The sequence below is a fragment of the Hypanus sabinus genome, chromosome 4 (assembly GCF_030144855.1).
Source record: "Hypanus sabinus isolate sHypSab1 chromosome 4, sHypSab1.hap1, whole genome shotgun sequence".
Taxonomy (NCBI): domain Eukaryota; kingdom Metazoa; phylum Chordata; class Chondrichthyes; order Myliobatiformes; family Dasyatidae; genus Hypanus; species Hypanus sabinus.
Window position 1 is genome coordinate 125,536,509 of NC_082709.1, and position 18,412 is coordinate 125,554,920.

Sequence of the window (18,412 nt, forward strand, 5' to 3'; positions counted from 1 at the left end):
GAAAGTAGATTTGGTTTTAATTTTGAAAAGTGAATTGGGTTACTATTTAGCATTGCAATTTATAACCCATTATCAGAAAAGATGAGGAAATAAATGGCTAATTCTTCCTAAGGGAGAGTGCAAGCATGATGGGTTTAAGGGCCTGCCCTGTACTTTATTATTCCAGGTTTCTATAGGAGGCGGTGAAACTTAGCAATCATTAAAGCTATTGTGATCTGTGATTGTCAAATGTTCTGGTAGAAGAGACAGTAATGTTGGGGAGTTAATAACGTGGATGAGCACTGTTGTTTAGTGTGATGCTGTGTAATTAGGGAGAGTAGGATCAAAATTATTGTGAGGAAACTGTACCAAAGCAAAGAAGCCCAGGATGAGGTAAATGGGTTAGCAATAGATTTAATAGTGTGGTAAACATTTTCTTGAGGCAAGGATCCAAGGGGAAGCTATTGATGACACAGTTAAGTTATTGTGAAGAGTGGGAAATAAACTTATGGTTTTGTAAGTGAGAGCTAATCACATGATTGACTTCTTAATTGAATCTTATACCATAAAACATAGGATCAGAATTGGATCAATTGGCCCATTGGGTCTGCTCCACCATTCCATTAGGACTAGTTTATTACCCCTTTCAGCCCTGTTCTTCTGCCTTATAAGCTTTAGTACCCTTTCTAATCAAAATATACCCAATGACATTTTGGAAGGAAACTAACTGGTGGTGCAGTGCACATTGGAAGGCCCTATTTAAGGGTGACCATTAAAAACAATCATGGATGATGAAAAATATAGATATTAACAAGGGAAAGATTAATAGGTATGCAGAGAAATTCCAATTAATAATAGTTAGAATTGTTTTTGAATGGCAGAAGATGTGAATGGCTGCAATTATTTGAGCCTGATATATGAATAAACATATATGCTCCAAGAATATGGGCTTATCATTGATAACACAATTGCAGAGGTGAGGGCTGTCAATTTAGAAAATATTTCAGTGTTCTATAAGAAACCATTGAAAGAAATAACAAAATAATGGTGTTGTAAATTTTGCCCGTGAGAAAGGCTGCGAATTTCATATATCAATGCTGATACTATGCTCTGTTTCCTTATGGTTTCCATATTTCCTTGGGAAGATGGAGGCCATGGGCACCACGATAGTGTAGCAGTTAGCCCGGTGCTATTACAGCTTTGGGCATCAGAGTTTGGCATTCAATTCTGGCGTTCTCTGTAAGCAAGTTTATAAGTTCCTTCGGGTGCATCAGTTTCCTCCCACAGTCCAAAGGTGTGCCAGTTAGTAGGTTAATAAGACCATAGGACAAAGGAGTAGAATTAGGCCATTTGTCTCATCAAGTCTACTCCGCCATTCAATCATGGCTGATCCATTTTTTTTCCTCCTCCTCAACACCATTTCCCAGCCTTCACCCCATAACCTTTGATCCATGTTCAATCAAGAACCTATTGATCTCTGCCTTAAATACACCCAACAACCTGGCCTCCACAGCTGCATGCGGCAACAAATTCACAAATTCACACCCTCTGGCTAAAGAAATTTCTCTACACCTCTGTTTTGAATGGATGCCCCTCTAAACTGAGGCTGTGTCTTCTTGTCTGAGAATCTTGCACCATGGGGAAACATCCTTTCCACTTCTACTCAGTCTAGGTCTTTCAACATTTGAAAGGTTTCAATGAGATACTCCCTCATCCTTCTAAATTCCTGTGAGTACTGACCCAGAGCCACCAAATGTTCCTCATATGATAAACCTTTCATTCCTGGAATCATCCTTGTGAACCTCCTCTGGACCCTGTCCAATGTCAACCCATCTCTTCTAAGATGAGGAGCCCAAAACTGTACACAATACTTAATGTGAGGCCTCACCAGTGCCTTATAAAGCCTTAGCATCATGTCCCTGCTCTTATATTCTAGACCTCTTGAAATGAATTCTAACATTGCATTTGCCTTCCTTGCCTCTGACTCAGCCGGCTAGTTAACCTTTAGGGTGTTTTGCACAAGGACTCCCAAGTCCCTTTGTAGCTCAGATTTTTGGATTTTCTCCCCGGTTAGAAAATAGTCCGCACATTTATTTCTACTACCAAAGTGCAGGATCATGCATTTTCCAACATTATATTTCATTTGCCACTTTCTTGCCCATTCTCCTAATCAGGCTAAGTTCTTATGCATCTTACCTGTTTCCTCAACACTACCTGCCCTTCCACCAATCTTTGTATCATCTACAAACTTGGCAACAAAGCCAACTCTTTCATCATCTAAATCATTTCTATACAGCATAAAAAGAAGAGATCCTGAGCAACACCGCTAGTCACTGGCAGCCAACCATAAAAAGTATTCCCTCTCGCTGCCTCCTACCAATCAGCCAATGCTCTAGCTACGTTAGTAACTTCCCGGTAATACCACGGGCTCTTAACTTGGTAAGCAGCTTCACATGTGGCACCTTGTCAAAGGTCTTCTGAAAGTCCAAATATACAACATCCGCAGCATACCCTTTATCTATCGTATTTGTAATCTCTTCAAAGAATTCCAAAAGGTTCGTCAGGCAGGATTTTCCCTGAAGGAAACCATGCTGTCTTTGTCCCATCTTGTCCTGTGTCACCAAGTACTCCATCACCTCGTCCTTAATAATTGACTCTAATATCTTCCCAACCACTGAGGTCAGTCTAACTGGTCTATAATTTCCTTTCTGCTGCCTTCTTCCTTTCATAAAGAGTGGAGTGACATTTACAATTTTCCAGTCCTCTGGTACCATGCCAGAGTCCAATGATATTTGAAAGATCATTTCTAATGCTGCCACAGTCTCTACTGCTACCTCTTTCAGAACTCTAGGGTGCAGTTCATCTGGTCCGGGTGACTTACATACTTTAGGTCTTTCAGCTTTTTGAGCACCTTCTCCCTTGTAATAGTAACTGCACCCACTTCTCTTCTTTCACACACTACAACATCTGGCACACTACAAGTGTCTTCCACAGTGAAGGCTGATGTAAAATACTCATTTAGTTCATCTGCCATCTCCTTGTCCCTGTTATTATTTCTCCTGCATCGTTTTTCTAGTGGTCCTATCCACTCTCATCTCTCTTCTATTTTTTTTACATACTTAAAAAAGCTTTTACTATCCAATTTGATATTATTTGCTAGCTTGCTTTCATAATTCATCTTTTCCTTCTAATGATTAGTTGCTCTCTTGTAAGTTTTAAAAAAAAATCTTCCCACTAATTTTTGCTTTGTTGTATGCGCTCCCTTTTATTTTTACATTAGCTTTGACTTCCCTTGACAACCTCAGTTGTACTATTTTGCCATTTGAGTTTGGAATACACATGTCCTTCACCACCTTCATTTTCCCCAGAAACATGTGCCATTGCTGCTCTGCTGGTATCCCTGCCAGCAGCTCCTTCCAATTTACTTTGGCCAGCTCCTCTCTTATACCACTGTAATTTCCCTTACTCTACTGAAATTCTGCTACCAGACTTTACTTTCTCCCTATCAAATTTCAAGTTGAACTCACTGGTTCCTTGGGGTTCTTTTACCTTAAGCTCCCTAATCGCCTCTGGTTCATTACATAACACCCAAACCAGTACAGCTAATCCCCTAGTAGGATCAACGACAAACTGCTCTAAAAAGCTATCTCTTGGGCAGATCCATTACCAACCTGATTTTCCCAATCGACCTACATGTTAAAATGTATCATGACTATTGTAACATTGCCCTTTTGACACACCTTTTCTATTTCCTGCTGTAATCTGTGGTCCACCTCCCAGCCACTTCGGGAGGCCTGTATATAATTGCCATCAGGGTCCTTTTACCCTTGCAGTTTCTTAACTCAACCCACAAGGATTCAGCATCTTCTGATCCTTGGTCACATCTTTCTACTGATTTGATGCCATTCTTTACCAGTAGAGTCACACTTCCCCCTCTGCCTACCTTCCTATCCTTTTGCTACAAAGTGAAACTTTGGACATTCAGCTCCCAACTACAACCATCCTTCAGCCACGATTCAGTGATGGCCACAACATCATACCCGGCAATCTGTAATAGTGCAGCAAGATCATCCACCTTATTTCTATACTCTGAGATAAAACACTTTGAGTACCGTGTTTACTGCGTTTTTGATTTTTGCATCCCTAATGTACTGATACTCACCCTGTTGGCTGCGACTATGTCCCATCACTTGCCTGCCCTTCATGGTAGTCTGACTGCACACTATCTTTACTTTTTTACCATCGTCCTATCCTGAGTCCCTTCATTCCAGTTCTCACCCGAGACAATTGGTCGTTGTAAATTGTCCTGTGATTAGGCTAGGGTTAAATCGGTGAGTCACAGGGCCATATAGCTCAAAAGGCCAGAGGGGCCTCTTCTACGCAGTATCTCTAAATAAATAAACGTCGGTCTATCTAGTCTATGCTGTCGTAGATCAATCCTTCGCTTTGCTAATTTTCCCTGTAATCTGTTCTCCCTGCATTCTCATTAACTTTGTTTGTACCTACTCACTAGCATCAGTTTAGAGTTGCCAGATAATCTACTGACCTGATATGGAAGCAAACCGAGCAGCCAGAGTAAATCCACATGGTCACAGGGCAAAAGTGCAACTCCACACCTACAGCATTGGAGATCAAGAGTACACATGCGTCATTAGAGCTAAAACAGCAGCTCTTCTCTATAAGTAGTTGTACACCTTTGATAGCAGGTGACCAGAGATGTTGGAATCTTTCCAGACACCCTGTAATATTCTTTTATCTGGGCTAAAATTGACACATGTATAGGTCAGAATGGTAAGATTCCCATAATGGTCTCTGTTTTGGAATATTCCCTAGCAAATCGGACACAGAGGCACATACGCTTCCCAACCCGCAAAGATCAGTAGTCAATTAAGATTGCTCACTCAAGTCTGTTTATCCCATTGCTGCTGCAGTTATTTGATTTAAATTAGTCAGTTAGTTTATGTCCCCATGAAATACTGGATATGTGACCATCTATCAGCAGAAGCCAGAGTCATGCTATGTTGCTGTAGATTTTTTTTTTATTCAAGGCAACTGTCAAATACAGTTTAAGACCAAATGCATTAAGAGGATCACTAGCGAATTCAAACACAGGAATCACAGAGACTTCATTAATTCAAACAAAACTAATTATTTTTGCATAAAAATTAACTTGAAAAACTAACAAGAGGACAGGTAAATTAAACAGAATCTTGATCAAAATAGAAAAAGTACAGCACAATGTAGGCCCTTTGGCCCACAAAGCTGTGCAGAACATATCTTTACCTTAGAAATTACCCAGGGTTACCCATAGCCCTCTATTTTTCTAAGCTCCATGTAGCTATCCAGGAGTCTATTAAAAGACCTTATCGTAACCTCCTCCCATCACCATCACTGGCAGCCTATTCCATGTACTCACCACTTTCTGCGTTTAAAAAAACAAACAGACAACTTACCCTGGACATCTCCTCTGTACCACACTCTGCACCTTAAAACTGTGGCCTCTCGTGCTAGCCATTTCAGCCCAGGGAAAAAGCCTCTGACTATCCACACGATCAATGCCTCTCATCAGTCAGTTCACCTCTCATCCTCCATCGCTCCAAGGAGAAAAGACTGAGTTCACTCAACCTATTCTCATAAGGCATGCTCCCCAATCCAGGCAACATCTTTGTAAATCTCCTCTGCACCCTTTCTATGTTTTCCACATCCTTTCTGTAGTGAGGCAACCAGAATTGAGCACAGTACTCCACGTGGGGTATGACCAGGGACCTACATAGCTACAACATTACCTCTCAGCTCCTAAACTCAATCCCACGATTGATGAAGGCCAATGCACCGTATGCTTTCTGAACACAAAGTCAACCTGTGCAGCAGCTTTGAGTGTCCTATGGACTCGGACCCCAAGATCCCTCTGATCCTCCACACTGCCATTAATACTATATTCTGCCATCATATTTGACTTACCAGAATGAACCTCTTCACACTATCTGAGTTGAACTCCATCTGCCACTTCTCAGCCCAGTTTTGCATCCTATTAATGTCCCACTGTAACCTCTTACAGCCCTCCTTACTATCCACAACACCCCCAACCTTTGTCATCAGCAAATTTACTAACCCATCCCTCCACTTTCTCATCCAGGCTATTTATAAAAATCACGGTGTAGGGGTCCCAGAACAAATCCCTGAGGCACACCACTGGTCACTGACCTTCGTGCAGAATATGACCCATCTACAACCACTCTTTGCCTTATGTGGGCAAGCCAGTTCCACAAAACAATGTCCCCTTTGATCCCATGTCTCCTTACTTTCTCAATAAGCCTTGCATGGGGTACCTTGTCAAATGCCTTGCTGAAATCCATAGACACTACATCTACTGCTCTACCTTCCTCAATGTGTTTAGTCACATCCTCAAAAAAATTCAATCAGACTCGTAAGGCACAACCTGCCTTCAATAAAGCCATGCTGACTATTCCTAATAATATTATGCCTCTCCAAATGTTCAAAAATCCTGCCTCTCAGGATCTTCTCCATCAACTTACCAGCCACTGAAGTAAGACTCACTGGTCTATAATTTCCTGGGCTTTCTTGAATAAGGGAACAACATCCGCAACCCTCCAATCCTCCGGAACCTCTCCCATCCCCATTGATGATGCAAAGATCATTATCAGAGGCTCAGCAATCTCCTCCCTTGCCTTCCACAGTAGCTTGGGGTGCATCTCATCTGGTTCCAGTGATTTATCCAACTTGATGCTTTCCAAAAGCCCCAGCAAATCCTCTTTCTTAATATCTACATGCTCAGGCTTTTCAGTCCACTGTATGTCATCCCTACAATCACCAAGGTCCTTTTCCATAGTGAATACTGAAGCAAAGTACTCAAGTACCTTTGCTATCTCCTCTGGTTCCATACACACTTTTCCACTGTCACACTTGATTGGTCCTATTCACTCATGTCTTATCCTCTTGCTCTTTGCATACTTGTAGAATGCCTTGGCCTTTTCCTTAATCCTGCCCACACAGGCCTTCTCATGGCCCCCTCTGGCTCTCCTAATTTCATTCTTAAACTCCTTCCTGCTAGCCTTATAATCTGCTAGATCTCTATCATTGCCTAGTTTTTTTGAACCTTTCATAAGCTTTTCTTTTCTTGACTAGATTTACAACAGCCTTTGTACACCATGGTTCCTGTACCCTACCGTAACTTCCCTTTCTCAGTGGAATATACCTATGCAGAACATCACGCAAATATCCCCTGAACATTTGCCACTTTTCTTTTGTACATTTCCCTGAGAACATCTGTTCCCAATTTATGCTTCCAGGGTCCGGTTCCTGCCTGATAGCATCATATTTCCCCTTACTCCAATTAAATGCTTTCCTAACTTGTTTGTTCCTATCCCTCTCCAATGCTATGGTAAAGGAGATCACTATCTCCAAAATGCTGTCCCACTGAGGGATCCGACACCTGACCAGGTTCATTTCCCAGTAAAGTCGGCCCTCCTTATCCACGGGGGATTGGTTCCGAGACCCCCTGCAGATACCAAAAAACGCAGATGCTCAAGTCCCTTATTTAACCTGTCTCAGTGCGGTGGACATTAGGACCCAGAAGTGCAGCTCTGAATCCGCAGTGTTTCTGTTCACGAAAATAATCATGATCACGATTGAAAATAAGGTGGAAATAATAAAACGATCAGAAAGAGGTGAAACTCCATCGATCATTGAAAAAGCGTTATGCTACAATCGGTCAACGATTGGAACAATTTTAATGGAGCATGTGAAAGGCCCTGCCCCGATGAACGCTACAATTATTACTAAGCAACGTAGTGGTTTAATTATTGAAATACGTGTGTTTCTTAAGTGTTTTATGTGCATAGAAAGGTAAAATATGTAGTATATACTAAGAAAAACGTTTGACTAACTGACGCTAAATAATACCAGATGTACCTGTTCCAACTTCAAATCCGACTTAAAGATGGACTCAGGAACGGAAGTCATTTATAACCCAAGGACTGCTTGTACTTTTAAGTCATTTCTAGATAGCTTATAGTACCTAATACAATGTAAATGCTATGTTAATAGTTGTTATACTGTATTGTTTAGAGTATAATGACAAGAAAAAAGTAGTCTGTACATGCTGAAACGAGTGCTGGAGAGAGAACTTCCAGGTTTTCCTGCTCCGCGGTTGGTTGAATCTGCGCATGCGGAGCCCGCGGATAAGGAGGGCCAACTGTACCAGATCAAGTACAGCCTCTCCTCTGTAGGCTTATCTACATATTGTGTCAAGAAACCTTCCTGTACGCACCTAACAAATTCTACCCCATCTGAACTTTTCACTCTAGGGAGATGCCAATCAATATTTGGAAAATTAAAATCTCCCACCATGACAACCCTGTTATTATTACACCTTTCCAGAATCTGTCTCCCTATCTGTTCCTCGATGTCCCTGTTACTATTGGGTGTTCTATAATAAACACCTGGTAGAGTTATTGACCCCTTCCTGTTCCTAACTTGCACTCACGAGACTCCGTAGACAATCTCTCCATGACTTCCTCCTTTTCTGTACATGTGACACTATCTCTGATCAACAGTACTGTGCCCCCATCTCTTTTTGCCTGACACTTTCTGAAACATCTAAAGTCTGGCACTTGAAATAACCATTCCTGTCCCTGAGCCATCCAAGTCTCTGTAATGGCCACAGCATCTTGGCTCCAAGTCTGATCCACAGTTTAAGTTCATCCACTTTGTTCCCACCCCCCAGCAATTCTAGTTTAAACCCAATATCCTTAGCAAACCTCACTGCCAGGATATCAGCTTCCCGGGATTCAAATGCAACCTGTCCTTTTTGTCACACCTGCCCAAAAGAGGTCCCAGTGATCCAGAAATCTGAATCCCTTCCCCCCCCCCACCACTCTGATCCCTCAGCCACGCATTTATCCTCCACCTCATTCTATTCGTATACACACTGTTATGTGGCACAGGCAGTAATCCCAAGATTACTATCTTTATGGTCCTGCTTCTTAACTTCCTTCCTAACTCCCAGTAGTATGTTTTCAGAATCTCCTCCCTTTTCCTACCTATGTTATTTGTACCAATATATACCACGACCTCTGGCTGAAAAGAAATCACGATGCACAGAAGAACTTGGTCAGAGTTTCAACCAACAGGGAACCACAACAACCCAACAGAGAGAGTTTGCATGCTCCCCTGAAATACAACCTGGAGCAAGTAGGAATTCTGGATATTGAAAATAATATGCTAACTAAATTATCCCAAGTTAAAGAAAAGTGATAAATACAAAGAGCTTAACATTCTCCCAAATGAGACACCTGCAAAATAAAGTGAAAAACCAGAGCTAGTGCAAAGACAGTTAGACATAAATGATCATCAATCCAAGGACAAAACACACGTACAAAGTGACATTGAGGGTGGGGGGGAGTTCACATACTAATTGACCAAAAAAAAATCATTTTTAAAAACAACCCCTGGTTGTGACAGCGGATCAGGAGCACGATGGAAATTGATTCACTTGTCACAGATGAGTGCCGCTCCAATAATACTCTAGCTTTATGCAGTTGGGATGCTGTATCCTTCCTGAACCAGACGTGATTCATTAACCTAAGCACTTTAATTCCCTCCACCACTGGTGCATTGCATTTGTGTTCTGAGCAATATTCACTAAATTTTCTTGTTTGCGCTTTGACCACATCTCTTAAACCTACCGGGGGAACCAAGTCATTTGGCATATCACCACCTGCAGATTCCCCTCCAGGTTATAATATCTAGAGAAACACACACAAAATGGTGGAGAAGCCCAGCAGGTCAGAGGGCATCTGTGGAAATGAATAGTCAATGTTTTGTGCCAACACCCCTCATCAGGACTGGAAGGAATGGGGAGGATGCCAGAGTAAGAAGGTGGGGGTGAGAGGAGAACAAGTTAGAAGGTGATAGGTGAAGCCAGGTGGGTGGTTGATGGGTCATGAAGAGGTGAAGCTGGAAAAGAAGGAATCTGATGAGAGAAGATTGGACCATGGGAGAAATGGAAGGAGGGGGCCACCAGGGGGAGGTGATAGGCAGGCGAAGGTAAGGCACCAGTGTAGGGAAATGAAGGAGATAGAAGGGGGAGGGAAGAAAAATTAACAGAAGTGGGTGAAATTGATGTTTATGCCATTAGGTTAGAGGCTACTTAGATGGAATATGAGGTATTGCTCCACCAGCCTGAGAGTGGCCTCATCAAGGCAGGAGGGGGCCATGGTCTGGCATGTTGGAGAGGGAATGGGGATAGGAATTGAAGTGGTTAGTCAACAAGAAATTCTGCTTTTTTTGGTTGGACTGAGGTGCTCGACAAAGCGCTCCCCCAATCTGTGTTGGATTTCTCCAAGAGCACCAACACCGTAGATGATCCCGACAGTTTCACATGTGAAGTGTTCCCACACCTGGAAGGACAGTTTGGAGCTCTGAGTGGAGGTGAGGGCAGAGGTGAATAGGCAGGTGTAGCACTTCTGCTGCTTGCAGTGATAAATGCCAGGAGGGAGATTAGTGGGGAGGCACAAATAGACAAGGGAATCACAAAGGGAGCGATCCCTGCGGAAGGTGGAGAGTAGGAGTGGGAAGTAAAGATGTGTTTGGTAGTAGGGTCCTTCTTGAACATGGTGGAAGTTGCGGAGAATGATGTGTAGGGTATTGGATATTTTGCCTTTATCGTCACTTGGAGTGATCCTGGAGTGATCTACAGCCCTTTCATTAAAAACACTGCAGTGGCTCAAGAAAGTAGCTCATCAGTCCTCAAAGATTTTTACTGCTAGTCAATAATTGCTGGCGCTGCCAGTAATGTCCACATCCTGATAAATTATTAAGCAATTCTTGTAATTATTTGCTGATCTGAACAAATCTACTTTCCAATAAATCCCTGTTGAAAATTCTGATCAATCTCTCAGGTTTGTGTAATTGAACAAATAATACAAAATGCATTATCTGTATGATTTTTAGTTGCATTCATTTATCATGCAATTTCCTCCTCCTTTTGTAGTAACTAATTATAAATGTTGGGTTCCTTCCAGGTAAAACTACCATTTCCTGTTGAAAGAATTACCCTGTTATCCAGAAATGATTTTCAAACAATGCTGAAGCTGCATAAACTGAATCCAGAGCAATTAGATTATATCCATGATATACGACGTCGTAGTAAAAACAGAATTGCAGCTCAGCGATGTCGAAAGCGGAAACTTGATTGCATTCAGAACTTGGAATGTGAGATACACACGCTGGTAGGTTTAAAGAAAATGGGTTTTGTAGATTTTTTTGCCTGCTTTTTTGTGCGTGCTTAGTGGCGAGTAAGTTGAATGCAGTAATTTTTGACATGCCATTATTATAAGACCATAATTATCTGGAAAATGTCTTGAGGTTCTAGTAACCTTTTATGAATTTGAATCTGGTACACTGTTCAATTTCATTCACGACAGGGGATGATTGAACCATGTGAGCTTAAGTCGCAAATCTGAACAGCATTTGGCTGTGGATTGATAATTTCACAAGTAACATCCATGTGACCATTCCAAATAAGGTAGTGTAACTGTCTCATAATGATCAGCAACATTGTCACTATTGAATTGCCTAATATCAATCAACATTCTATTAATTTCTATAGTTTAAAACTTAGCTGGCTCAGCTGCACAGTTATAGTAACTACAACAGCATATCAGAGCTGGGACATCTATGGCAATCTTGACTTCTCACCCCCACACCCCTTCACCCATTATAAAAAAAAATCTGTTATTCTGTTACTCTTAAGAGACGAGAGTTAGTTAGGACACTCTTTATTTGCCAGGGTGAGTGCACTACCAGCAATACTTGGCAATTGAAATTATCCAGAGTAAAGCATGATTGCTTGAGTGGCATTTAATCAACCAATGTAAGTGCTTCTCCTGTCACTAGCAACTACAATGGTTGCAGTCTTTGCCCTCTGTAAGGTGCATTGTAGCAGTTCATTGTTGTTTCTTCTCACCTCCCACCTGCACTAGCTGAAAAGCAAAGGTAAGTTCTTCTCACTGTGAAAGATGAGAAGGTGGTGGTAGAGGCAGATACATTAGGGGCATTGCAGAAACTTTTAGATAGGCACATGGATGATAGAAAAATGGAGGGCTATGTAGGAGGGAAGGATTGGATTAATCTTTACAGTAGGTTAAAAGATCAGCATAACATTGTGGGCTAGGGGACTTGTACTCTAATGTTCTGTGTTCTTAACCAAATGCAAAAGAATTAAGTAACTAAAATTCTGTCTGTGCGCAAGTGCTACAATATATAGTTATTAAAACATGTAACTTTCTTCTTTCCTATATAGCTTTGTGAAAAGGAGAAATTGCTGGAAGAGAAGGGCCAATTAAAGCTGTCTATGGGTGAAACTTGGAGTAATTTAACAGGCCTCTGTAAGCAGATATGCAAAGAAGCAGCCCTGACCCCTGAACAAATTCAGACACTAGCGAAGTACTCCTCCCCAGAATGCCCTCTTTCAGTGCTGAATACCCAAAGAAGCCATGGCTCCATCACTCACACAAATCTAATTAATGCACATCCAGGATATTCCAAGGTTTTAAAGGGTATGGCATGTATTGGTGAGCAAGGCTCTGGTCAACAGCTTCGAGAAAAAACTTTGAATATTCCCAGCAGTCCACGAGAAGGGATTACAGCAGATTCATCTAAAACTGAACAGTGCAGCCAAAATGTAATGACTGATTTCTGTCAAGAAATGATAGACAAGTGTACCACAGATGAGTAATCATGCTGTATTTTACAATTTTCAATGGGAAGTAGTACACTTTATAGAGCTCAAGATTCATTTACAAGAGCCTTGATGTATAGTTGATACAGAAGAGCAATGCAAATCATGTATAATCTTATGCATTTGATCTACATGGACTAGAAACTGAGATATGTTTTATAATGTTCCTTTTGAATTTATAGTACATGTTATTACATGTGAAATTTATGCAAGTTTCAAAAACTGGAGGGGAAGGATGCATATTGGAGCAATCCATAAATTCCACTTAGCATCTCAATAACTTAAACATTTCACTAAATTTTAAACATCCTGCAGCAGACATTGGGTCGCCTATGTCTGTTCTTTGCATGTTTATGTGATGAGATACCTTTTCATTCTCAACACTTTAAAATCTGTCTTCTCAATTTTTCAAAAAAAACAGTGCCATGTCCTCTTTGAGGTATTGTAGAAGTCCATGAACGTGAAGTTTTGCATTAGTGAAGTTTTATAACTAAACACTAATTTGTTTCCTGAGCATTGCACATATCCTCAAGCACTATTCAAGGGCTTTCTTTTGCCAAGTTAATTCAAATCTTTCACAACACAGCAAATTCCTAACATGTGTAAATGTATATTGCGAATAATGTCGATCCTTGATCCTTCACACAATATAGAATATTGTGATAGTGGATAGATTGTTCTTCTAAAGAGACAGCACCATAGGTTAAGTGTGTCTTTTATATTCAGAGATGATGTTTTTCCTCAGTAGTCATCTTTGAAATTTTGACCCATTAAGTTCATTTTACCTAATCAATGCAGGATCCTGTGTGCCCTTTTGTCAGCATTCTTTTGTGAATTGAGTAGCATTAATGTATTTCCTACTATGAAACTTAAAAAAAATTAGCAAGTTAGGAACATCGTGCATTGCATCTAACTTAATTTGTTAATCTTTGGTTTAATTATAGCAAGTAATTATAGACTATCTTTTTTATTCTCTGGAAATCATGGAAACAGAATCAATGCTTTCTAATATTTGGTGCAGAAAGGATCAAAACAAAGCTCTGATCATGTTTTCAAGCAGATTTATGCTTTATTCATGGCCTAGAAAAGATGAGAATATGACTGAGGTGATAGCTTCTTCCTGGCATCTCTTAACTCGATCTGAACTCCTTCTCAAAGAGGTCTATAATTATGGGTTGGTGGAGGTGGTGGTGCTTATATATACATTCAATGGCCACTTTATTAGGTACAGGAGCGGAACCCAATGTGGTCTTCTGCTGTAGCTCATTCACGTCAAGATTCAACGTGTTGTGCATTCAGAGGTGCTCTCTGCATACCACTGTTATAATGTATTATTAGTTGAGTTACTGTCTCCTTCCTGTCAGCTTGAAACAGTCTAGCCATTCGCCTCTGACCTTTCTCATTAACAAAGCATTTTTGCTCTCAGAACCGTTGTTCACTGGATGTTTTTTATTTATCCCACCATTCTCTCTGAACTCTGGAGACTGTTGTGTGTAAAAATCCCTGATTAGCAGTTTTAGATACTCAAACCATCCTATCAGACAGCATCAATCATTCCATGGTCAATCACATAGATGACTTTCCTTCTCCGTTTTGATGTTTGGTCCAAATAACAAATGCCCTTCTTGACCATTTCTATTCTGATGTTTGGTCTGATCAACAACTGCACCTCTTGACCATGTCTGCATGCTTTTATGCATTGAGTTGCTGCTACATAATTGGCTGATTAGATATTTGAATTAACGAACAGGTGTACTTAAAGTGGCCAGTGAGTGAGTGTGTGTGTGTGTGTGTGTGTGTGTGTACACAATAAGTATGTGTGTGTAGATTTATCGTCTTTATTATATTTTGCAATATACTACTGCCACAATCCAGCACATTTCATGAACTGGCCAATGACATTAAAACTGACTTTGATTCTGCCCCTGGTCCTCAACTCCCCCATGATAGGGAACATCCTCTCTGTGTCCACTCTATCTAGGCTTCAACAAGATAAACCCTGATTCTTCTAAATTCTGGAAAGTACAGATCCAATGTCATCAAACGCTCCTCATATGTTAACTCTTTCATACCTGGCATCTTTCTTGGACCCTTTCCAATGCCAGTACAAACTTTCTTAGATAAGGGGCCTTTTTCATAATAAAGTCTTCCTTTTCACACCAGAAACATTTCCTATCCTGTCCAGATCTGTTTTGTGGAACGTAATCCCAGATCCTTGTATTTGTTTTGAGGCATTCACTTTTTTAAAAACTTGAAATATTTCAAAAGAGAGTAAAAACATCAAATGTACACCTGGATAATTTATGGGTTTTATAGGGCAGCCATGGAAATCCCTAATCATGTAGACTCTGCATTTATTCAGAAAAGACATTAACCAATAATTACTGCAGTAGTACAACAGAACAATAATTACTGAGTGGCTTAAGTTAATTGAAATAAAATGCCTTTATCAATATTACTTGAAAAGTGAATCATTAAATATTTTTATGCTTGGTTTAGTTGTATTGCTCCTAACCATACAATCTGCAAATTATTGACAAACTCTATCATTGTCTTACTGTATGATGAAGTTAACTATTTGGTTTCTGTGTACAGCAGTCCTGTAGGAAAATTTCCTTATACTTTTCCCCATGCAGTAGAAGCCATTTATTCCAGCCAATATCTTGACTACCTCAGTGTTGAAGGAATACATCAAAAGAGGCAATGGTATATCATTCTACCCAAATGTCTCTCAGTACTTCTCCAGGGACAATCAAGCTTCAAGTTGCATACCTTTCTTATTGAACATGATTGATCACAAATCACCACCATGGGTGAAAGAAAAATAAGAGTTGCTTATTAGGGCAGCAGTGTTATTTTATTTTCAGTGGACCACCTAGTTCAACATTATTGTCAGGGATTATCTAACATTAACAGTATTCTTATTTTTCTTTATTGTTGCCCTATAAGGAACAATGTAGAGTGACAATTTTTAAAAACGTAAGATGCTTTTGAGATTCAATTCAATTATATGCAAGCAAAGTAAAGCCTCCAATACAATTTGTGAATATATCTGAGTGATCCTTGAAAGTTAGGTTGAATTTGGTATTTGTATTTGGATACAGGAAACCTGTATTTGGAGGATGGAATTAATCAGAAAGATATGGAAATAGAAACAATTTGAAGCGTTTAAAGATGTTTTATTATTTCTTGGGAGTACAGTAGAGGGCGTCTGAGATCAATTGTAAATTAAAGTTAATACTCTTAAAATTCAGGGTGTATTAAAAGAAACTTAAATGCAAATACAAAAATTTGTCTATGATTCCAGCTATCTTCGAAGACTAACTTTCCTTAATTTATCTTGAACCCCCTCCTCTTTCAAAACCAAGATAATGAAACAAAGAATTCTCATTTGTATCAGCTCAGGTAAAACAATTAATTTTTTCCTTTAAGAATTTTTTAAGTTATCAATCTTTTTTGTTATTGTGGCTTTTCCTTTAAATATTAATGCTCTCAGTTAACCTGTTCTTCAGTAATGGACAGGCACATTAAACAGTGAAATGAAACAGGACTTTTTGAATCAAATGTAGCTTGTATATTTTTTTACAATATTTTTGTTCACTGCAGTGTTGTAGTTTTATACCACATATCTCATGTTTATATAATGGATTATAATAAAAGCTGCCTCAGAAGGCAATAGATGTGCTTATTTTTGGTAGACTGTGCCTTCAAAGGCATTATCAAAATTTGTATACTCTTACAGAACAAGTATTGTTGAAATAGTCCAGGAAAATGTAATTCACTGCAGGGATATGGGCTGCATGATTGAAATCAAGTGTGTTCAACTTTCAACCTCACTAAATATGCAGTTTATCAAATTTACTGGCTCAAGCAGAATCTAATTTCTCTGTGATATCTACAAATCAGTGCTGAATTTCTCCACAACTTTGATAATCCACCTTTTCTATTAATAAAAAAGTACAAAGATTTTGTGTTTCTGATGTGCAATTTTATAAAGATATTTACAGAAATGTATACTAAAATCTTTTTTTAAAAATTGTTAACATGTTGCTGTGATTAATAATACTCCTTTGAAGCACTAATGGAAGATTAGCACAGTGGTTGTCTAATGTCTGGTCTACTTATTCATATTCAGATTCTGTTTATGATTGATGTGTTGAATTAACCTCAAATATTTCACTATCTCTAATCTTATGAATGTTTTTTTTGACATTGTACAGTTGTATTGTAAATAAATATTCACTGCCATTCTGTTTTTTTTTTGAATTGTTCAAACTTCTAAGATACAACAGTAATTGTTTGGTATGTCTTAGCTTTACTGAATATACTTGTTTGAATTTTTAACAGACTTTACAAAAAGTGTAAATATTAAAATGTGGTACAGTTGTTCATCTCAAAATGTCGTTTGTTTGTAAGTCTGAAGCCTTCAGACTATGTATTAGCCAAGTGATTAGCTTAATGCCTTATAGTGCTAGCTGTAAGATTGGAGTTTAATAGAAACATAGAAAACCTACAACACAATACAGGCCTTTCAGCCCACAAAGCCATGCCGAACATGTCCTTACCTTAGAAATTACCTAGGGTTGCCTATAGCCCTATATTTTCTGAGCTCCTTTGTACCTGTCCAGGAGTCTCTTAAACGACCCTATCGTATCCATCTCCACTGCCGTCACTGGCAGCCCATTCCACGCACTCACCATTGTCTGTTTTTTTTTAAAAAAAGAAAAATAATCTTACCCCTGACATCTCTGCTGTACCTACTTCCACGCACTTTAAAACTGTGACCTCTTGTGCTAACCATTCCAGCCCTGGGAAAAAGCTTCCAACTATCTACACGATCAATTCCTCTCATCAGCCCCCCTGATGTTTGTACGTTATCTCTGTGACCTCATGGGTTTCCACTGGGTGCTCCAGTTTCCTCCCACAGTTCAAAGATACACAAGTTAGTAAGCTGTGGGTGTGCTATCTATCTGAGCTGCCCCCAGCAAGCCTTGATTCAAGCAATGCATTTCACTGTATGTTTTGATGTACATGTGACAAATAAAACTTTTTGATGTTTATTCTGTATTATTATAGATTTAAATCATGTACATTAGTACCAAATATTGATACACTTAAAGGGAAGTACTGTTTGCCCGAAACTTCGGCTGTACTTTATTTCCATAGATGCTGCCTGGCGTGCTGATTTCCTTCAGCATTTTGTGTGTGTTACTGTTTCAATGCTTGTATTTTGACCCACGTTAAGCTTTTATTCAGTGGGAATTAACTCCATAAATCAGGAATCAAGGCTATACCGTTTAATCTGCGTCAATTATTGATATTTGTTCTGGTATCTTTAGGTAGATGGAATTAAACCTGATCATGTCCAAAAGTCAGCAACCCATATCAGTGATGAATCCACAACAAACAACATACACTATTATTTCATCCTGAACTCTATATGTATGTGTGCAGCTGAACTGCAAACATTGAACTGCAAACATTGTTGGGACATTAGATTGTAACAGAACAGCTGCAAGTGAGTCCCTCAGCCAACAAGAGTTTAGCTAAGACCCAGCGGGGACATTACAGATATTAGAGCTTCCACAGTACTTTAGAGGAAATGGGGTAAGGGAAATTGTAATCTTAAGATGTTGCACCCTTTGCCAGATGATCTTGCAAACTTTAATT

The 18,412-nt window shown here is 39.7% G+C and overlaps 1 protein-coding gene across 2 annotated transcripts in view; it reads left to right on the forward strand.

Moving 5' to 3' along the window:
* The window catches only part of LOC132393181 (transcription regulator protein BACH1-like), a 67,180-nt gene extending 49,147 nt beyond the window's left edge, over window positions 1–18,033 (forward strand). For both annotated transcript variants that reach the window (XM_059968110.1, XM_059968112.1), the window contains exons 4-5: window positions 11,025–11,231; window positions 12,305–18,033. In XM_059968110.1, the coding sequence (XP_059824093.1) occupies window positions 11,025–11,231; window positions 12,305–12,739 (642 nt within the window). In that variant the 3' untranslated portion in view covers window positions 12,740–18,033. The remainder of the gene's footprint in view (window positions 1–11,024; window positions 11,232–12,304) is intronic.
* Window positions 18,034–18,412: the final 379 nt, after the last annotated feature.